A 20,050-nucleotide genomic window follows, 5' to 3' on the forward strand; every position below is an offset into this window, starting at 1 on the left:
ATCTACGGTCTCTCGTCTTACATGGCCCTTACTGAAGGTCTTGAATCCAAATTTAAGCAGCAATTCCCAACTTTGTTCTACCATTTAAACAAGCTAAAAGATTCTGCATTCATTAATCCACTCTGACTCTGCCCATTCTGATAATTTTCCCAAGTACCTTACCACCACTTAATAAATAAATGAATAGATATTCAATAATGCAAGGTTGCACAATAGATACTGGCTGGAATTTTGAGCCCAACTAACTGCACCAACATCCCATCACCAATAGCCTCGTCAGCAAATTAAGCAGGCATTGTTGATACCATTTGGTAGCCCTTAGGTACTTAGGTCACTCAATAAATTGGGACTAACAATCCATTTACCACAGTACTATTCCTAACAAGGCCAATCAATGTAGATTAGAAATCTTTCATCAAATAGAAATTTAGTACAAAATCAATTCAAACTAATTAGCTAACCATAGCTTCCCTACGGTAAATCAGGCACTGATGATCAATATATAGTATGTTGTAAATAAGCAAAATTAGCTGCAGTTTGTAAAGATACATCAATGTTGCAAAATCATTGGGCAGCTTGAAACATCTTCCCCTCACCCCTCATAATATTAGCATTTACCTATGGTAAGCTGTAGACACTTCCCACTGCTCAGCACACATTTTAGATAAATTTCTCATAAAATTAAATTGTTACAAACAGTACTTTTTTAAGCAATTTTAAAGCAATGCTTAGAAAAGTGTCTGTTAGATATAATCCAAATAGAACCCATAGTTAAAGAAATGGTAATTTCATTGTTACAATAGGGCCTTCTCAAAGAAAAGGGATTTTTAGCTCTAATGCCATTAATTAATTCATAGGTATGCAGTTACTAAGGCTTTTCACATTTGTAACATCCCTCTATGTCAATATCCATAGCAACTACACATCTCCAGTCTTCATGGCTATTTAAAACAACATAACACAAATCTCTAAGAATTGCACTTTGTAATTACATGAAATCAGTCACATTAGGCCATGGAATTCTATACTATGTACATCTACTTCCTCAGCTCCACACAGACTTTATTTGAAACAAAAAAAAACTTTATTCCTTATGATAGCCATAATACATGAATTATAGCAAATTAAAATGAAAAACTATTAAACCTAGAACAAGAATAGCTTTAAGAGGTTGTACTTTACAGTAACTGTATTGTCTTTTCAGACCATACAACCTATCCTGCTAGCTTCTGTAATTCTTTAATAAAAGGAATAGGCTTTTTAAACAAAGCAATCTTAACTAATATACAAACATTATTTCAACTAATGGAGTTTAAGTTTTTTTTTTAAGAACTGAAAGGTATAGCAGCACATTGGGTAATAACTGCCGTCTCATGGTGATGAAACCACCAAAAGGCATAGCACAACTAAAGCTGTATCCAACATCTTTTGAAAAATAGTGGATCAAAATGAATTTAAAATATGAAATATGGAATTAATGCCTCAAGATCAGCAGTACACCCTTTCCCCACTTTGAATGTACTCTACGTTCAAAGCAATCACTCAATGGAACGTGGAATAGATTCGGGACAGGATGATGGAATCTTTTTTTAAACTCCCAACGTCAAGGACAAATTATGCAACTACATTTATTACTTCAAGAAATAAAATGGCTCATGAATAATTACAAGATTAATATCCTTTCAGATCAGTTTTGTTAAGATATGCATCACCATGTGAAAACACGAAAATTCCACAATGAAGGAAGTTTCACAGAAATGCAACACTGAACAAAATGGCACACAATGCAAATCTTTTAAAAAGAGCTCATCAGCAGTAGTACCATTAAAACAAAGAAGCATTTACACACATTTAAAGTCGCAAAGCTTCTTCAAAAAATACAGCTACAGCAAAATACGGCGAACATACACTGTAGAGACACAAACAACTGAATTTCAATACAGAAAGAAAATTCTGTGCGCATACCCATTTCAACACCCAAACATTTAACAGTTGAATTCAATTTGTAAAGCTCATCACGCATGGTACCTTTGGAAGAGCTTAAAGCATGCTCACGGAACCACGATTATTTTGTGCAGACATGTCTGTATTGTTTCACACTACCAAATGCATAAGTATTCTGATGTTGAAAATATTCAAAAACTGCAGAGTGGAGCACGCAGAAGGATAATACGAATAATACTAAAGCCTAGTAGATTATAGTCTAATATCTTAGAATTAACATCCTCATTACACATTAAAAGTAAACAATGCCATTTCTCCTCATGCTGACAATGAACAAAATGACTTGCAAATTGGATTACAAAATGTGCATAAAGGGTAAGCAAGCCCTCACGTTTTAATTTACCAAGTTATCTTTTGTTTAAAAAAATTAGAAGACCAAAAATGGCTTATCTGTAGAATTAAATTAACATTTATTTTTACACGATTGTCCTTCAGCAAATTTAAACTGTGTTCCGTGACAACTCAAGTTGCATAGTCATGGATGCTTGGCTATGTGCAGAATTAATTTAAATTTATAAATTATACAATAGAACACTATTTTAGCTTAGACAAACTTTGGCTCTAAGAAACGTTTCAATTTTCCTGCCACCCCTCCCTCAGCACTGGGACTTCTCTTAATTTCCACCACAAAAAGGTTATGAAGTTCTGAATTATCCAGTGGCCAATAGTAAGGTTACAATGACCCTGTAAAAGCTGGATGATCCAAACTGTGCTTCAAATGAGCTTTAAAATTTGGGATTGAAACATGAAACACCTCATATGGGAATAAAATCCCACAATGGTACTGTTAGTCAAGTTCAGAAGGTTGGCACATTACTACCTTATGCTACTCTATGTGGCAGAAAGTTAGCACACAAGGATACTGCATTCTTTGCAAGAATCTTGAAATGTGCACCATTATGCTGCTGAAGTTCCAAAACACTTCTGCTTTTGTGTTGTGTGAAACAATAAACTGAATTACAGCAATGCACTGCGCAAGAGAAAGGATTTGATATCAAGCATGTTGTTTTCCACTAACACGACCACTAAAAGTTCAGGTACAGGGTTGCAATTATGCCCATTAAATGGCTGATTTTGTTTTAAATACAACTGAGGTAATAAGTTAAGGGCCCTGGGCCGTAAGTGCAGGACCATGGCTGAAATGAAAATAAAGGTGAAGCAAATCAGAAAAGCTATTTCAGTGTAGCAAGTTTAAAAGCCTGAAAACTGCAGAAGGTATGGAGAACTGAGTGACTCAAAGACTTCCAGTTTTTAAAACTGGAGCATGAAGCTATTGTTAGCATTAGACTTGGGATTTTGTTTTCCTTTTGAAAAGGAAAATTTCTTTAGTGTTTTCTAGATACATGAAATATGGTTGCTTGTTAGGAGAAAACAACGTGGTTAAACCAGCTACATAATACATTTTGGAAACAGTTTGAAATCGTTTTCTAAATTTGCATTTTAAATAGCCAAATTGCTATTCAGATAGAATTAACCAGTGATTTAGAACACATTCGGTTCCCCCCTCCCACGTTCTCAAAGCTGCGTTCACAGACAACTTGCGTGTTCTGGAAACACCAAAAGAACATTGCAAAAACTGACAACACTTTTAGGCAACAAAACAAAGCTTATATTGTGGGTACTCTTGAGAATATGATATGCAATATGCAGGCTTGCATAGCAATATCTTAAAAAAAGCTTTAAAATAGGAGAAACAATGTAAAATCTGCTATGATTAGGATGATAGCTTTTCTTTTTACTTGATCCAACTATCCCAGAATGGGATATTCCATATACATATATACAATGGTTTTATATATGGTGTGCCATTTTTGTAGAAGTCCTTTCCTTCAGATTTTAAACAGTTAATAAAACAGGCTTACATTGCCTCAACTCTAGAAACCTGGCACTGTTTGAGAGTGTCCCATTCACGCGTACAGAACCCCTCCGAACAAAACATTCCCTTTTTCATCATAAACTTGGTACAAATGTTCAAAGTGCCAGCTTGCTACATGTGAAGTTCACTTTTGTTGCTGAATTATTCCATTTTGACATTATCTTGATCTGGATCGAAGAGAAACAGGTCACTGGATTTTTAAAAACACTGATGTTCCTGCTTCAGTTTTTTTAAATATATTTCCATGGATTTGCAGTATCCAACATTCCAACTGGTAAATCCTTATGAAGAATGTAAACAAGCACCAATAAAAACAGGCCCCAACATCCCCAAAAAGGAGATAGTTTTGCAGTCCTCAATTAATAAGTGCTTTCTTTAAAAAAAAGCACATTAGGAATTTATATTCAGAGGTCTAACACGGTCACTTCTCTCTCTCTCTCTCTCTCTGGAAAGCTCAAGTCAACTTTGCACATCATTTCCCGAACAGGAATCAAACTGAATTAGAGCAAAGTGGTAGGAGCCATTTCAATGACCATCCAGCAGTCAAAAAGCCAAGACTTCAGCTTTCATCTTCTCTGATTGCCATATACTGGATAGGCTAGTGTGACATTAAGGGAGTCATTGTGCTGTACAAGTGATGTATGCTGATAATGTAGCACCAGTTCTCTAAGTGAGCTGTACAAGTTGTATGGTTCTGCAAATCCATATCCTGTGGGAGTTTTATTTATGACACAGTGTTTCACATCACCATCCACCCTACAAAAAAAGAGAGAAACATTGTAAATTAAAATGCATTGGAAATAACAGTACATTAACTAATAGCTTTAAGAATACTTCTTTCAGGTGGAGAAATATCAACCAATACTTTAAGCTTGGGTAACATTGCCTGTCGTTAAGTCATACTACAGGATGTAACAGTAATATTCTAATGACACATCCAATTGTACTTTTGCACCCCACAGCTGTCTGCAGTTGATGAGTTCACAGTGACTTTAATGGAGGTGCTGAACACAGATGGTCACACAAATAGAAAAGGAATAAAAACACCAATACAAATTATTAAGGGATTGGTCCAAATCATTGACTGAAAACTGCCTCTGGCACTCATTCCCAAAATGTTCTAAGGTTACAGGGCTAAACCATATGCTGTATATCATAACTCGAGCTCCCGCTTCAGGATAGCACTGGGGTAATGCTTCACTGCTGAAGGTGAAGTATCCCTGATGTAATGTTAAACCAAGGCTACATCTAGCTGTTTAGTGCAGGATAGAGTCAATGCTAGTTTCTGAAGAAAGGGGAGTTTATGCTGTGGCCTTAAATCAATACCAAAATCTCACGTGTAATCCTGTAAAATGGTTGCTGTATTCACATACAAGGCAACAGTACTGGCTGTGCCTGGTTACAAATTAACTTATAGACATCCCTACATGAGGAGGAACTCCCATGACATTAAATTTAAATTTAATTAAATTTAAAAGTCCATTCCTATGAACAGCAGAACTAGTCTCCTCCCTCTCTACTTTTAGTAACTGCACTTCAGGCCTTTAGTGCTTTTGATGTCATTTATTACAATATTGTGATGATTGCTACTATAGTGATTTTCAGTTTTATGGACTTGTGTAAATTCAGGCAAGCTGCACTTTGAAAGATAACATCCCATTTGGAGAAATTTCTGTAATATCCTGAGTATAACGTTAAATTGTTTCATAAAGGCAAGTTTTTAAATACACATAGTATTTGCTGCAAAAGGAGAAGATTACATACACGACTGAACATGCGTAACAGCCTGGTTTGCTACTTTCTCGGACCAAGAACGTTCCATCCCGTTTTCCTCTCAGTAGGCTCTCTGCCCGAGTCCTGTTAATACTGCCTACATTCCATGTTCGTTCATCATGATGAGGTAGATCTTCATCATCCTCCACCATAGAGTATTGACTAAAACAAATAAAACATTTCTTGTTCAAGCATCGATACTCACAGGAACAGTGCATAACCTTTTAATAGTAGTTAAAAAATAGAAGTTACTTACTCTTCAGCATTCTCATTCTTAATGCCAAGCCACTCATTGATCTTCTTCTGTCGAACTCCCTTTTGTGTCAACCACCTTCAAGATTAAAAAAGTAAAATTGAGGGAAGTGAACATTATTGAGCAAGGAGAATACTTATAATCTCATTACCACATTGGGTAAAGGAACAATCTAGTTATGATTGTTGATGTATTTGCTATCACAATCTAAACTTTGTATTGGTAGCTATATCAGAGACATTAACTTCTCTAGTCTTCCCAGTGAAATGAACTACAATGGGTATTCTAAATAAGCTTAACATTTCGACCCAAGATCGATAGCAGGAGTCTGGAGGGCTATGGTCCCAGTGCAGGTCAATGGGAGTAGGCAATTTAAAATGGCTCCGCATGGAATAGACAGGCCAAAAGGCTATTTCTCTGTTGTGCTATTCTATGACTATCAGAAACATGTAACCCAAGTTACATTCATACATAGCTACCATATATTTGCTTTCTAATAATGAAAGAAAAGTTTCAAAGCCCAAAATACAGTGGATGGTAGAAATCAGAAATTGAAACACAAAATGCTGGAAATACCCAATAAGTCAGGCAGCATCCATGGAGATATTCTGCCTCACCTCTCAAGTATTTCCAGCACCATGAGGTTTAAGTGACTTTTAGGCATTTTGCTTACGTTAGGTATTGGTCTCTCGTTTTCCTTAGCTGAATTAGGTCAGGTTTGATGCTATTCATCCTTTTGTCAATTTCCCTGTAATCAGCTGCTTGTTTCTTCAAATCTTCCTCCAATCTTCGTTTGCTGTCAACAATTTCACTGATGCGAGACTTCAGCTTTTCATAATTTACCATTATCCTGAAGAAAAATAAAATACATTATGAACACTGACTTTGAACACAACACTTAACACAAGACTGCCAAGTTTCACTAGAAGTATTATTTCACAACAAAGGAAAATAGTGTTTTGAAACTGTTCAAAACTCTTCCGAAATACATGCTACTAAAATTCTGAGGTAGTGAGGAAAATATAGAATCATACAGAAGATGCACCAAAAGAAAACAGACAACTGACAGTAAAGAAAACAGAAAAATGAAATAATACAATAAAAACATTTTACTATAAAATAAGCAAAAGTAAAAGCCAGAAGCTAGAAAACCAATATTCAAAATAAAACAGATTCAAGAAAAGAGATTATTTTGTCTGAGCCTTCAAAATTAAAGAATGAACGCTGATGAGGGATACAAAGCTCAATAAACTAGAGGGAAAACTTCACCAGGGATGGTCCCAAACACAGCTGCAAAATGAGGAGTAACCTCATCCCTTCAAAAGCCCAGTGCTAGAGAAGTACCAACAGAAGCTCCAAAGACCTCATCCCTGGGAAGGAGGGATACTCCAACGAGATGGTCTACATCCAGAGACAATGTGAAGGACTGGTGCAGGACAAAGGACTCTGGTGTGCGGTGTATGCCGCAGATGGGGCTTAAGAGGGGAAGAAATCCCAGGTTTAAAATGATTGCGCAACTAAACATTCAGATATCAAATTAAATATAATAGTATTCAAATACATCAACTAAATGGGGAAATTGAATCACAGAAGAATGAAAGGAATGTAATTCATACTGTCTAGTGTCCATTTAAAAAAAAGGCGAATTCCTGAATTAGTTCCCACCACAGACTATTTGTATACATGCTTTGTTTTAAAACAGACCAGACATTAGAGGCATTGTGAAAGATGGCAAAACATCTAGAAGGCCAAATGAAAAAGAATAGATTACATATATTCTTAAAATAGCTCTATCTATACAACCAAGTTCTAAGATTCATCAGAAAATGTAGATAAGGGCTGTATAATGGATTTGCAAACCAAACATATGGGATGAGTGTTTTGTGGAAGAGTTGGGTTTAGTCCGCAGAGATGACAATGAGTTTAGCCTGACTATTTGCCATCCCACACTGACCTACACATGTCCTCCTGCACTGTTATAATACAAATTTGTGGACCAACACTTCATCCTGCATCTGAGGACGTTACAGATTCATGGGCTCAATACCAATTTTGACAACTTCAGGTTTGTAACTAATCCATTTGTATATTGGTTCAAGTTTTTCTTTTACCTGTTGCAAATATTTACACTAAGCTGAAAAGTAACTTCTGTCAGCAATGGTGACAGTGTAGAAGTCAGGACCACAGGGAATGACTTCAGCACAGTTAATGGAAACCCTTCATTTCATAACATTATAACCGTCTAAACGCCCCCACTAAACTACTAACCAGAGGATCTCTACAATTTATTTCAAACATCCTAGTTGCACCCCACAGATGTGTGCCCCATCTTATCCTATCCATCTCAGCAGTTAGCCCTTCTGTTTATCCCAGGTAAAGAAAACTGAAATATTAACTGTTGTTATCAGATGCACCATCTGACCTGCTGAGGAGTTTGCTTTTATTTTGGCACGCAGGACAGCTTTTTGTAGGAATAAAGGCTCCATTTATTTTTTGGAAAGTACGAAATGAAATGGAGGTACTGAGTAGAGATATAGGAAAACAGATCATAATATTAAAAATAGACAAGGAGTGCAAATACCAAGAACCTAATAGATACAAGGCCATGAGCAATTTGTATCGAATGCGGCTACACAATAATTCTGTGTGCGCGCATTTCTGAACTCCATCAAAATACTGAGGCTCCGCAATGAATACGGAAAAGATGAACTTGAGAGGATAAAACTAATAGAAAGGTTACTTCAAAGCTTAATGTAAATACCTGCAAACTACATTGCAAATAAAACGGTAAGATTTTATACATGGTTTACAATTGCCTGGAGATTAAAATAAAATACTAATGTTTTTGTTCAATAGTTAAGTTGAGCAGATACAAACCTCTGGATTTCCTTTTCATTTCCTTCTCGCCTAAATTTTTCAATGTACTCCTTGCTGTACCTTTCCTGTGTTTGACACTGCTCCTCAAATATTTTGATTGTTTCATTAAATGCTTCAATAGCTGTCCTTTTCATTTGAATTTCCTAAATGAGAATAAACAAAACATTCACAGATGTTTGATAACCAAATCTTGCTACGGTTTTAAAAAAATCTGTTTTCTTAAATGAGAAGGATTAGTGATTCAACTTAGTCACTCCCATAAACATACTTTCACTGATGAAATGCCTTGCAGAAATTCTCATGCAGAAAATGATTTATTTTTTTTTAAACTTGCAAAACTCACTTGAGATGTTCGTGTACATTCTTCATAAAGTCGGTCATATTCCCTGCTTTTCTCCTGGTACTGAGTATGATACTCGTGTAGTTTCTTGCCCACTGCATCAATGTTATCCTCTTTTACCACCTGATCCTGAAGGAAACAAAAATGTGACATCAAATAACACTGGGTTAACCCATAGCATTATGCAAAATGCTCATTTATAAATCAGATCATGCTGGTTAGTAGTTGCAGTTTCAAAGGAGAATTGGTTTTTAGCCACATGGAAAACCAAGACTTCCGAACAAATTCTAAAGCTCAGTGACAGATACAGAATGGTATATCTTTCACTTTCCACTACCATTGGGAAACAAACGTCAAACTCAATCCTGCTGAGATCATCCAGGTTATACCTGGCACAGGATTTGCTACCTCAGTAGATTTTAATGGGGACTGGAAGGGAAAGGCAAGCTCCCTTTTTCCTAATTATTTCAGTTGAGATTAATATGTAAAATTGTGTTTAAGCCAAACCTTCTTAGTATCTTTAAAAAAAAATAACACTATTTTAAATATTGGTAATTTAAAAACTATTATAAATGAATGAAGTTTCAGAAATCAGGTATAATCAGGGGTAACTTAACCACAAACGGCAGAGGTGGCAAAGCTGATGGTGCAGCTTTGTCAGCATCAAAGCTTTTTAATGGAGTGTTTCATGTACATGACCCATCGGTCTCCATTGGAGATGGTGCTGCTAGTGTACACTGTTGGAGCCAGGATACCATGGGCCAGAAGGCTATATCTTCCACATCTGTGCGTAGTGCAATGGGTATGTGGTAACCATGGATGGTGATTATAAAGCAGTGATACTTGTCAGCAAGACCAGGCCCAATATCATTAACTTTAAACTTACATTAAATGCAAAGCACGCTTGGTATAACTTAAAGGACTTATTTTGTATGTCGAAGGCAAAATTTTCAATTCTACAAAAACCCAACAAAACATGTTTGTCTTCAATTGATGACACCATTTAGAACAAAAGCACACAAAAATCATACCTGCTGGAACTTGGACACAGGATATAATAGTTTAACATCTAGCTTTGGGTTGTATTGTGCCAACGATTCATGACGATAGTGATTTATAAGCTCCACTACTGAGTTAAAAGTCAATGGGTCGGAGAAGCCATATTTTCCATCTCGATGAAAAATTTTGATCAACTTATTGTTGCCCCCTTTTCTGTAAAACAATCACATTTTCACGTTTAAGTTTGGCAAAACATTGCCGCATTACTTGGTGAAGTTTATAACAAATAGTCAGAAAATTTACCTCAAGGTAAGGGTGTAGTCACCATGCATTTTCGTAGATGCATCACGGACTAAGAAGGTACCATCAGCAGTATCACGTAGTTTTTCATTGACCTCCTCCCTAAAATGAGGAATTGTTTAATTATACTATTATACATGTAGCAGGATGGAGGTTAGAAATAAAGCAGAGGAGAAAAAATAAAACACATATTGCTATGAAGCACAGAGATACCATTTCAGGAATATTTAAGCAGAACCAATTTATCCCAGAAAGAGAGTGCTTACATCTCTAATTGCAAACCATCACAACCAAATGTTTTGCCAGGTCTGCATAGTTTTGTCTTAACCCACTGATTGGTATAGGAAAAAATCGTTTTATCAAAGCTCTGACTTGGTGAACATTTCTTCACCAACTTAATTAATATCCTCAAATGTTCCCTGTTGACACATACACAATGACTCTACTTTAGCTATTCAAATAATGACAGTTTCTAGTTTGGTGTTTATGTTTATTAACTTTCCCTGCTTTGCACTTGTACTTATGTCAGGCTAACAATTTTAGCTCCATATCAGGGCTGATGTAAAATGCTTATATATTTTTGTATACAAAGAACTCTTAAGGTTACAAACTCACCTTGAAATGTCTCCCCAGTACCATTCAGCATCTTGTAGAGACATGTTACTGCTTATTCCGTTATTAGTTACAGGTGTAGCTTTTGGTGGTTTTGGAGGCAAAGCTGTGTGAATTGAAAATAAAGAAATTTAAGAATAATTTCAAAGTGCTAAAAAAAAATTTCCATACCCAATATATAATAAGTTTGTAGTAACACAGATTTCAAGTTTCAAATAGCAAAGAGAATACACATTTTAACTTGCTATTCTCAAATATTTAATTACATACTCTGTAGTTAAATATAACAATGTGTTAACTTTAGACCATTGCAGTTGGTAGGAGTTAAAAATCCTCTTTGCTTCACCAGAATAACATTCTATGTTAACAACACACTTTGGCAACAAACAAAAAAGTATTACTTAAGGGAGTTGATTTAAACATGACTGAAATGCTATTCCATATATGCTATATATGCTATTCAGATATGCTATTCCATCTCAGGGAAATAAAACATTCCACAATATAGAGAAATTATTTAACTGCAATAAGAATGAGCATATCCCTCCAAATTAGCTTTGGAGAATCCAGTTTTTGCTTTAGAATTCTGTACACAAGTATGTGCAAACCAAAAGATGCTGAAAATGAATTTAACTGATAATCGACAGTGTCAAATTTCAACATAATTCTGGAATATCTTGGCTTATTTTCTGTAGGACAATTCTCACTCTTTACTTACACTGCTAAATTCTAAAGAATTCTCAAAGCCTGCACCAAATAATATCAAAAACATTGTAGAGCACTTTTAAAACAATTAAAAAATATACATACACATTGTTTTAAAGAAACTTACCAAGCAAAAATGTTTAAAATATTCACCATTACACAAATTATATAGCATCAGGGAAAAAAAGTCAATGACACTTTTTTTTAAAATGAAGTATTCAGAACACCAAACCTTAGCACATCTTTCAGACTAAATCTGACATTAAAGCATATTCTACTTAAAATTTTCAAATATTCTATCAAATCTTTGCTTTCCAAAAAGTATTCAAACTCTATTCCAGATCCACTTAAGCCCTTCAATTGTTTAACATGGGGGTGGGGGGTGAAAGAGGAAGGAAAAGGAGAATGGGAACTGGAAGGTACGGCTTTGAAAGAGTTAAGATACTGACTGAAACCCTGCTCCAAAGCTTTTAAATGAACCATACAGAAACAAATTCTACAGCCAATAAAAACAATACTGCAGAATTTTTTTCAGCTCCAGTGGACATTAAACTGTCAAAGATCAGTCATTAATATACAGGAACTAAACAGCCAGGCTCTTTATAGTTTTGAGTTGCACATTATGTCACAGAAAGAAAATGAACCAGCTACTATTATATAACACAAGTATCTAAAATGCAAATTAAAAACCTATGTCTTTTAGCTAACTTAAATGATTCTATAAAAATATTGCTTGTTAATAGACCTATATATTTCCCCCCTTTCAACACAATTTAACATAAGCTTACTGATTAAAACTGCATATAATTCCTAAATTCTAACACTATTCTGAACAATACTCTGTAAAATTTAGGATTTAGCAATAATATTCTGCACTGATTAATTAGAACTATATACAAATTAAAACAATTAAATTTAAAAGCAGAAAAATCAGCCCTGTAATATTTGGTCAATGTTAAGAGTTTAAAGCAAAGCAGCATTTCATCAGTTTGGCTGCTGAAATGTAGGCATTCTCCAGCACCTACTGCACGAACAACCCTAGAATGCGCAACTTTCCTCTTAAAATTCAGCCCTTGTATCATGAAACTAGAATTTAACATTGCACATCACTTCAAATGTCAAACAAATCCTGCACTGGTCTCAATATATATATATATATATAAAAAAAAAAATCGCTATGATGCTTTCAAATACAAGTTTAATTTCTCAGTGCAGTTTCAGGGGCTTCCTTGCAGTCATTATTAGGTAATCACTTACCTCGGAATAGTTTTTTTAAAAACTAAATGCACTCTAGCAATTCCAAGGAAAATATACTGTGATGCATTTTGCTAAACATCAGCTTAGTTATCAACCTTACAGCAAGATGAAACAGTTTTGGAAAATTTCTTTTGATCAGTATTATTGCAAGAATAAATATAGCTAGTTTTAATCTATCGTTATATAGAATTACAAGAATAACTAAAGTATCCCCATGCAGCTCTGAAGTTAAGTGTCCAGTACATAGGTCGGGGGTGGGAGAGGAGAGGAGAATGGGGGAAATAGGGGTTGTGGGAAATTTTCCTCATTCACAATAAACAAGACATGCTCTCCTGAAAAATAAAAACATTTCCAAATCCCGCATTGCTCACTTTTAAAAAGGATAACATACAAGTTTCTAATACAGAAAGATTGCACATATATACATTAAAACCAAATCTGGCTTGGTTTTATTGCAGCTTTACCTGGTGGATCCATTTCTATGTAAAACATCAAATCTGTAGCACAGTGAAGTTCTGTTCTATGGTAGTCTAATTCTAGTTCTTCCATATTCCAAACAGTATTGTACAATAAGATTCAAGCACTGCTGTTCAGGGTCAATCATAAGAACAAATGCAGTCTTTTTATAATGGTGTCTTGGAATTCATTTTAAAACCTATGAAGGGCTGCACTGTAACCTCTTACATCATACAGCACAGCCAATCCAATCAAGATAATGTCACCAGACCACTCCTGCTCATTTCCTATATGCAGTGCATTTCAGTATCATTTTACTTCTATTCCAAAATTCAGTAAATGGAAAAATTACATTTAAACAGAACTAGCAGACAGATCAAAATCCAGATGATTATATTAGCACTAAAAATTCCCCTTCACATTTAAGGGCTCCAGTATGGTACATCCCACTTTTGGCAGGCTGACAAAACCTTAACTGCAGCACGTAGGCTCCTCAATGCATTTGGCAGTAGACAGAGCTAGTTCATTTCAAGAAGTGTTAGGACTTACACTATTTTAAGCATATTTTAACCCTGGAACACCAAGTCAAACGTGAACTAAATTATCACAATTTCAAAATATCTGTAAGTTCATTTAAAAAATAACAAAATATTACTCCTAATTAAATGAACTGTCTAATAGCTTTTTAAAAAAATATATACATCAATTGACCTGAACAAACAATCGTACAGGCAAGGGTGGTGGTAATAGTGCAAAGTCCAACAGAAATAACACATATACACAGGACAAAACTCTGCACACATGTGCCTACATATAGCTTCGCTTTGAAATACTTTGGCATTTGGGATGAAGCATTTACTTTCTCCTAGTAAGATTACAAGATCAAAGTAGATCTAAATCAAAGTGAAGTATTTAATGCCACTCAAAAGCTGACTTCACTACAGCAGTGCCATTTGGTAATTAAAATCACAGGATCAGCCAAAAACTCAACTAGATACAATTAAGAACCTATTCAAAAAAGCAACCATACAAGCTTTCAATAAACCATTTATGAAAAGTACTTCACAAATTTCTAATTTTGATTTTTTTTAAACTGCTATTTAGTCTGGAAGACTGCAACAAGATTTTCTTTTGAACAAAATCCAATACTGAACAAGTGTTACCATGAAACCCACCTGCTGCTTTCCTGATTAGCAGCACAGATTGTTTTTAAAAGTTCACTTTATTTAAATAATTAACATTAAAAGGTTCCGTTAAAATAAATCATAACACTGCAGAAATACACACTGATTAAGTTCAAAGTTATTAATTTTACAAGTGGAAAAAGATTTAATTTAGCCTATGAAACCAGGACAAGAAAAATTAAACCTTCAGGGCTTTACCAAGGAGCCTAGCCTTTGATGTGGACAACTTGTACAATCAGGTTAATGCTCAACTCAAACCAGTCTATCTTCCTGCACCACCATATGCTAAACTAGTACAGGTACAATTGACAGGTGAGTTTCCGCAGCCTCTACATAGCATATACCTTGCATTCAACTAAGCCAGGGGTTCCAGCACACCCATTATGGTAGGGATCCATGGCATAAAAAAGTTGGGAAACCCTAAACTAAACTACGCGAAGTATAGTTTATAGGAAAGATGTCAACAAAATAGAGAGATTACAGAGAAGATTTACTAGAATGTTACCTGGGCTTCATCACCCAAGATACAGAGAAAGGTTGAACAAGTTGGGTCTTTATTCTTTGGAACATAGAAGGTTGAGAGGGGACTTGATAGCGGTATTTAAAATTATGAGGGCGATAGATAGAGTTGACATGGATAGGCTTTTTCCATTGAGAGTGGGGGAGATTCAAACAAGAGGACATGAGTTGAGAGTTAAAGGGCAAAAGTTTAGGGGTAACATGAGGGGAACTTCTTTACTCAGAGAGTGGTAGCTGTGTGGAACGAGCTTCCAGCAGAAGTGGTTGAGGCAGGTTCGATGTTGTCATATATTGGACAGCTATATGGACAGGAAAGGAATGGAGGGTTATGGGCTGAGTGCAGGTCGGTGGGACTTGGTGAGAGTAAGAGTTCGGCACGGACTACAAAAGGCCGAGATGGGCTGTTTCCGTGCTGTAATTGTTATATGGTTATAAGTACCATGAACAATGTGGCTGAGCTGGGTAAGGCAAAAATAACTTTAAAAAAACTTGCTACAATTCGTAAGGGAAAAGAAATAAGATCAGATAGTTTATAAGAATGCATTCATAGATAAGCTAACATTTTATGATGCATTACCACTGACGTGTTTTTTTAATGAACTATTTTCAGACAGGTTTTTCTACAACATTCTGGACAAACGAATGTAGAACAAAGTCAACCAGCTTCTGCCTTTCCCCTGTGATTTCATGGCATGTTTAGAAGCATCTTGCAGTTAAAAATACTGAGCAACGTATCTGAGCATTAGTTTCTTGTAATTAGTCACCCCAGAAATGCATACAACTTAATGTATGAACTCTTTGCAATGACAGTGCAGGTACCTCTGTAGAGCACAAAGTTAATTATTAAAAAATGAACCCAAGTTCTGTACTTCCAGCACAGCCAGTGGTCTGTATTTAACTAATGATAAAGATCTTGCATTAAACATTAACCCAGGTTAGCTCAAATATTTGCTGAGTTTGGGATTTCTATCTTGTGTGCATGCTTGGAGGGGGCTAGTTTAGATGGTGGGAAGGAGAAACAAGACTGCAAGTTAGCAAGCTCTCATTAGTAAAAATTTTATTTTTCGAGTGGCATTTCCAATGCATAAAATACCAAAGCCTACTTCAGAAACACTAAAAACTTTTTTAAAATAGTCCCTGCAGGAAAGCAAAGTACCTCAAGCAGCTACATGCAGGAAGCAGCTAAGCTGGTTCAGCAAAAATACCAAAGCCTTCCTCAAGTCTTTCTTCTACAAGCAATCCAACTTTGAATCTATCAATCCCCTCAGGTCAGACTACAGGTGCAGAACAAAACTGCATTACTTTAGATAGCTCATATTTCAGTCCACAGTGTATTTCAGTAGAAATGGCCACGTAGCTAGGAACTCGGCTCACAGACTTTTAAGAATACTCTCCAGAAGCTGAACTGCTCTAGGAAATTAACCTTCCAAACCAGCGAGATATACTTAAAACACGACTTTATTCCCCAAAAATCTTCTCAACTTGCTTATGGCTAGAAGCCAATTTAGACCTGTCACATTCGAGTATGAATGGGTATGGCCAAATCAAAAGCAGCAACACTAAAGACATCTATCTGTATTCTTAGGATGCGAGGCCCATCATAATAGAAACAAGACAACCATCTTCTACAAGTGCTGAAAGAATGACCTATTTTACAGGCCTTCCTCAATTCTGTCACAGTAATTTGTCTTTAGTCAATTTTATTCACATAAAAATTAACATCTGAGCCCGTAGAGCTCAAGTTGAAGGTTCAAGCAACACTGTTGTCCTAATAAGTTTGTTCAAGAAGCAGCTGCTAGTCAAGTCGCTTTAGTTCAAGCACAAACCACAGCTCACATCCTGTCCACACTCAAAACCAATTTTGACTATATTTTGCCCCTCTTTTAGCCATCTTCAAAACAATGGAACCAGATGTAAACCATACTTTCACAAAGAAAATGCTAAACGATGCTTTATTTTTCACCAGGTCCTCAGCTTGAGACCTTGCTCTATTTTTGGTCCAAACATAGAAAGAAAGCCAGTTCTGTCCAAGGGCAAATTGAGGGCATCTGTCTTTCATGTCTTATCCTAATCCTTCCCCCTCCTCCCCCCAATCACAACATTAAAGCTCTTAAAACTGAACTTAGATTATGAAGACACACAGTCCTCTTTTATTGTCATTTAGTAATGCATGCATTAAGAAATGATACAATATTTGTATTTGAATTTGATGATAAGTTGGGGTAATCTCCCCTGTAGCTGCTGCCTTGCTTTGTACAAAGGAAGATGGTTATCGTAGAGAACTCTCAGTTCCAGAATAAGTTGCATGAGTTTTAGTCCCAAACATCATCAGATGTTTCAGTATCATTCCTTCATAATGTCAGAAATGTCATGTTTGGTGATTGGCACAATTTGCTCTATTACAAGCACAGCTCCTTAGACAGTGAAAGTTCATATTCCTACACATCAGGACCCAAGAAACATTTAAGGTTGCTCTGACAAGTGGCAAATGACATCCATGGTGCACAAGTATTGGGCAATCTATATCAAGAGTATCAAACATCCACCTCTTGACATTATGCTTGACAGAATGCATCATCAATATCTTGAAATCATTAATGATGAGATGCTTAACTGAACAACCAAAATTGGGGTTGCAAGAGCAGATCAAAGGCTGGGTGTATAAATGGCCCATCTGAATTTTTTTTAAATCTATAAAAGATGTAGTTTCTGATAGAATACTTTCATCTGTTCAAGTCCAACTCCTAATAACATAAAAAGATCACTATCATCCATGCTATCGTACTCTAACCAACTGGTACCCAAACTTAACTACCCACTCCTTCCAGTTTACCATGTCTACCATCTGTACCATTTACAACTGAAACCTCTATTCAACACACCTCTTCAACTCACGCATTCTACCACCTATGAAGAGGAGGACAGCAAACATATGGAAACCATGCCCACAATGACTACTAGGTTAAATAGCTGAAACTGCCTCCCAATAAACCAAGGAATTTAATATGGCACCAAGGTGTACGGGTTTAAGACCACTAGCTTCTCAGGAATAATTGGAGGTAGACTATGAAAAATGCTGGCTTAGCAGTTAATTTCACAATCCATACACGAAAAGTGCTTGATCATTTGTCATTCAACCACCAAATTCAACTCTATGATTTATTCATTTGCAGTATGCTGGGAAGGATAGAATTTATTATGCATTCATAGTTTCCCTCAATATAGTTAAGAGTCAACCACATTAACATGTTAGTAGTCAAATATAGTTCAGACTGGATAAGGATAGCAGACTTATGTATCTGATGGAGAGTAGTAAACGTGAGTGAGTGTGTTTTATACAGCAACACAAGTTTCACTAATTATTTTAGATTTAATCACTTGAACTTCAGATCCCATCATGACATCTGGGGAATTAATGCCTCTCCAGAGGAAAAACACCCAGCCCCATAACTTCAAATTCCAACAGACAGCGTGACTAATGAGATTTTGAAGGTACATGAACTCTGAACTAGGTTTGGACATTTTGCTAATTTTAGAGAGGCTTGAGGTATTAGAAAAAATAGTAGGCAGTTTTTGTTTAAATATTGTTTACAGATTCTTAATTAGTGGGGGGTCATTTTAGAGGCTTCTATTGCTCAAAGCATACACGTACTGTCCAAGGCATTGCATCATATCATTCTACCATTTTTTTCCCTCCCAGTAACCTCAAAGACGTTTATGTTCAAACTCAGCACTACTCTGAACACCTCATTGTATTTACCGTGTCAGTGCCATGACAACCACATGATTCAAATACTGCACGCCACTCACCAACTCAATTCCCCCTCCCATGCAGGGGAAATAACATGCAAGGGGTGCCACTGGCCTCCACTGGACCATAACCATCAACAAGGTTAGAAATACCAAAGATGAGTGTTACAGTGATACAGAATCCCCTTTCTCACTGAAGCATACTTCTGAGCAAATGTTTCCATTCACAACTTCTAGTCATATGCCTCGATCTTGAGGTATCCAACGCAAAAAAAAAAGTGACAAAGTCAGATGCTTGACTTCACTTGCTCAATATAGAGGTGAAACCTACAAGAGGTTCTGACACTAGATGTTAGTGGCTCATTGTGGGCAGGACATGGTAAAGAAGAATGCAAATACCAAACTGTTAAAGGTCAAGATTGTGCACACCCTGTCCAGTAGGCTCTGATACTTCAAAAAGATGCAAAGTGAAAAGGCTCAACGTACAAAATTCAACACTTGTTACATTGGGATGGCCTGAAGAAATCTGAGTACAGAAGTCACTGAAACAAGTCAAATACAAATTTGGTATAGGGTTTTACACTGAGCTTGGAGCACAGCTTGCAGGAGCTAACAGTTTCATAACTTGTGAAACAAATTGGATGCACTGCCTTAAATCACAGCTCCCAAAGAATACAGCAAACAAATAGCTGAGAGAACAAACATTCAAAATCAGGGCAGCACAGTGGTATAGCAGTTAGTTCAACGCTATTACCAGTGACCCAAGTTCAATTCCACTGCTGTCTGCAAGTAGTTTGTAATGTGTTGTCCTTATTACTATGGGGGTTTCTTCCAAATGCTCGTTTCCTCCCAAATTCCAAACACAAATGGGTTAGTGGGTTAACTGGTTGCATGGGTGTAACTGGGCAGCACAGGCGCATTGGGCCCGGAGAGCCTGTTACCTTGCTGCAGCTCTAATGAACAAACACCGGTTAATGCCATTAAGATAGAAGATCAGAATGCAAAGTAACTTGCAATTTCTCGAAGCAACCCAGCCTTTCAAAAGGTTTTAATTTGTTGCTATGATGTTTATATGGGGTATGAACTAGCTATATTCTTTCAGGCCAGCATTTACCCTCCCACCCTTGGTACTCTATTGGTTTCTG

General features: G+C 36.3%; 1 protein-coding gene across 2 annotated transcripts in view; it reads right to left on the reverse strand.

Moving 5' to 3' along the window:
- Nucleotides 1–458: 458 nt before the first annotated feature.
- Nucleotides 459–20,050, reverse strand: part of pik3r1 (phosphoinositide-3-kinase, regulatory subunit 1 (alpha)) — a 67,433-nt gene continuing 47,841 nt past the window's right edge. Inside the window, exons 1-10 of one of the 2 annotated variants that reach the window (XM_063049345.1) lie at nt 13,461–13,680; nt 11,038–11,140; nt 10,426–10,524; nt 10,155–10,335; nt 9,127–9,252; nt 8,784–8,926; nt 6,580–6,756; nt 5,910–5,984; nt 5,645–5,815; nt 461–4,636 (exon numbers count right to left, since the gene is read on the reverse strand). In XM_063049345.1, the coding sequence (XP_062905415.1) occupies nt 4,447–4,636; nt 5,645–5,815; nt 5,910–5,984; nt 6,580–6,756; nt 8,784–8,926; nt 9,127–9,252; nt 10,155–10,335; nt 10,426–10,524; nt 11,038–11,140; nt 13,461–13,545 (1,350 nt within the window). In that variant the 5' untranslated portion in view covers nt 13,546–13,680 and the 3' untranslated portion in view covers nt 461–4,446. Of the gene's footprint in view, nt 4,637–5,644; nt 5,816–5,909; nt 5,985–6,579; nt 6,757–8,783; nt 8,927–9,126; nt 9,253–10,154; nt 10,336–10,425; nt 10,525–11,037; nt 11,141–13,460; nt 13,681–20,050 lie in introns of those variants that run through there. The other variant, XM_063049344.1, reaches the window with a different exon arrangement.

This window comes from Mobula hypostoma, chromosome 5 (assembly GCF_963921235.1).
Source record: "Mobula hypostoma chromosome 5, sMobHyp1.1, whole genome shotgun sequence".
NCBI classification, from domain to species: Eukaryota; Metazoa; Chordata; class Chondrichthyes; order Myliobatiformes; family Myliobatidae; genus Mobula; species Mobula hypostoma.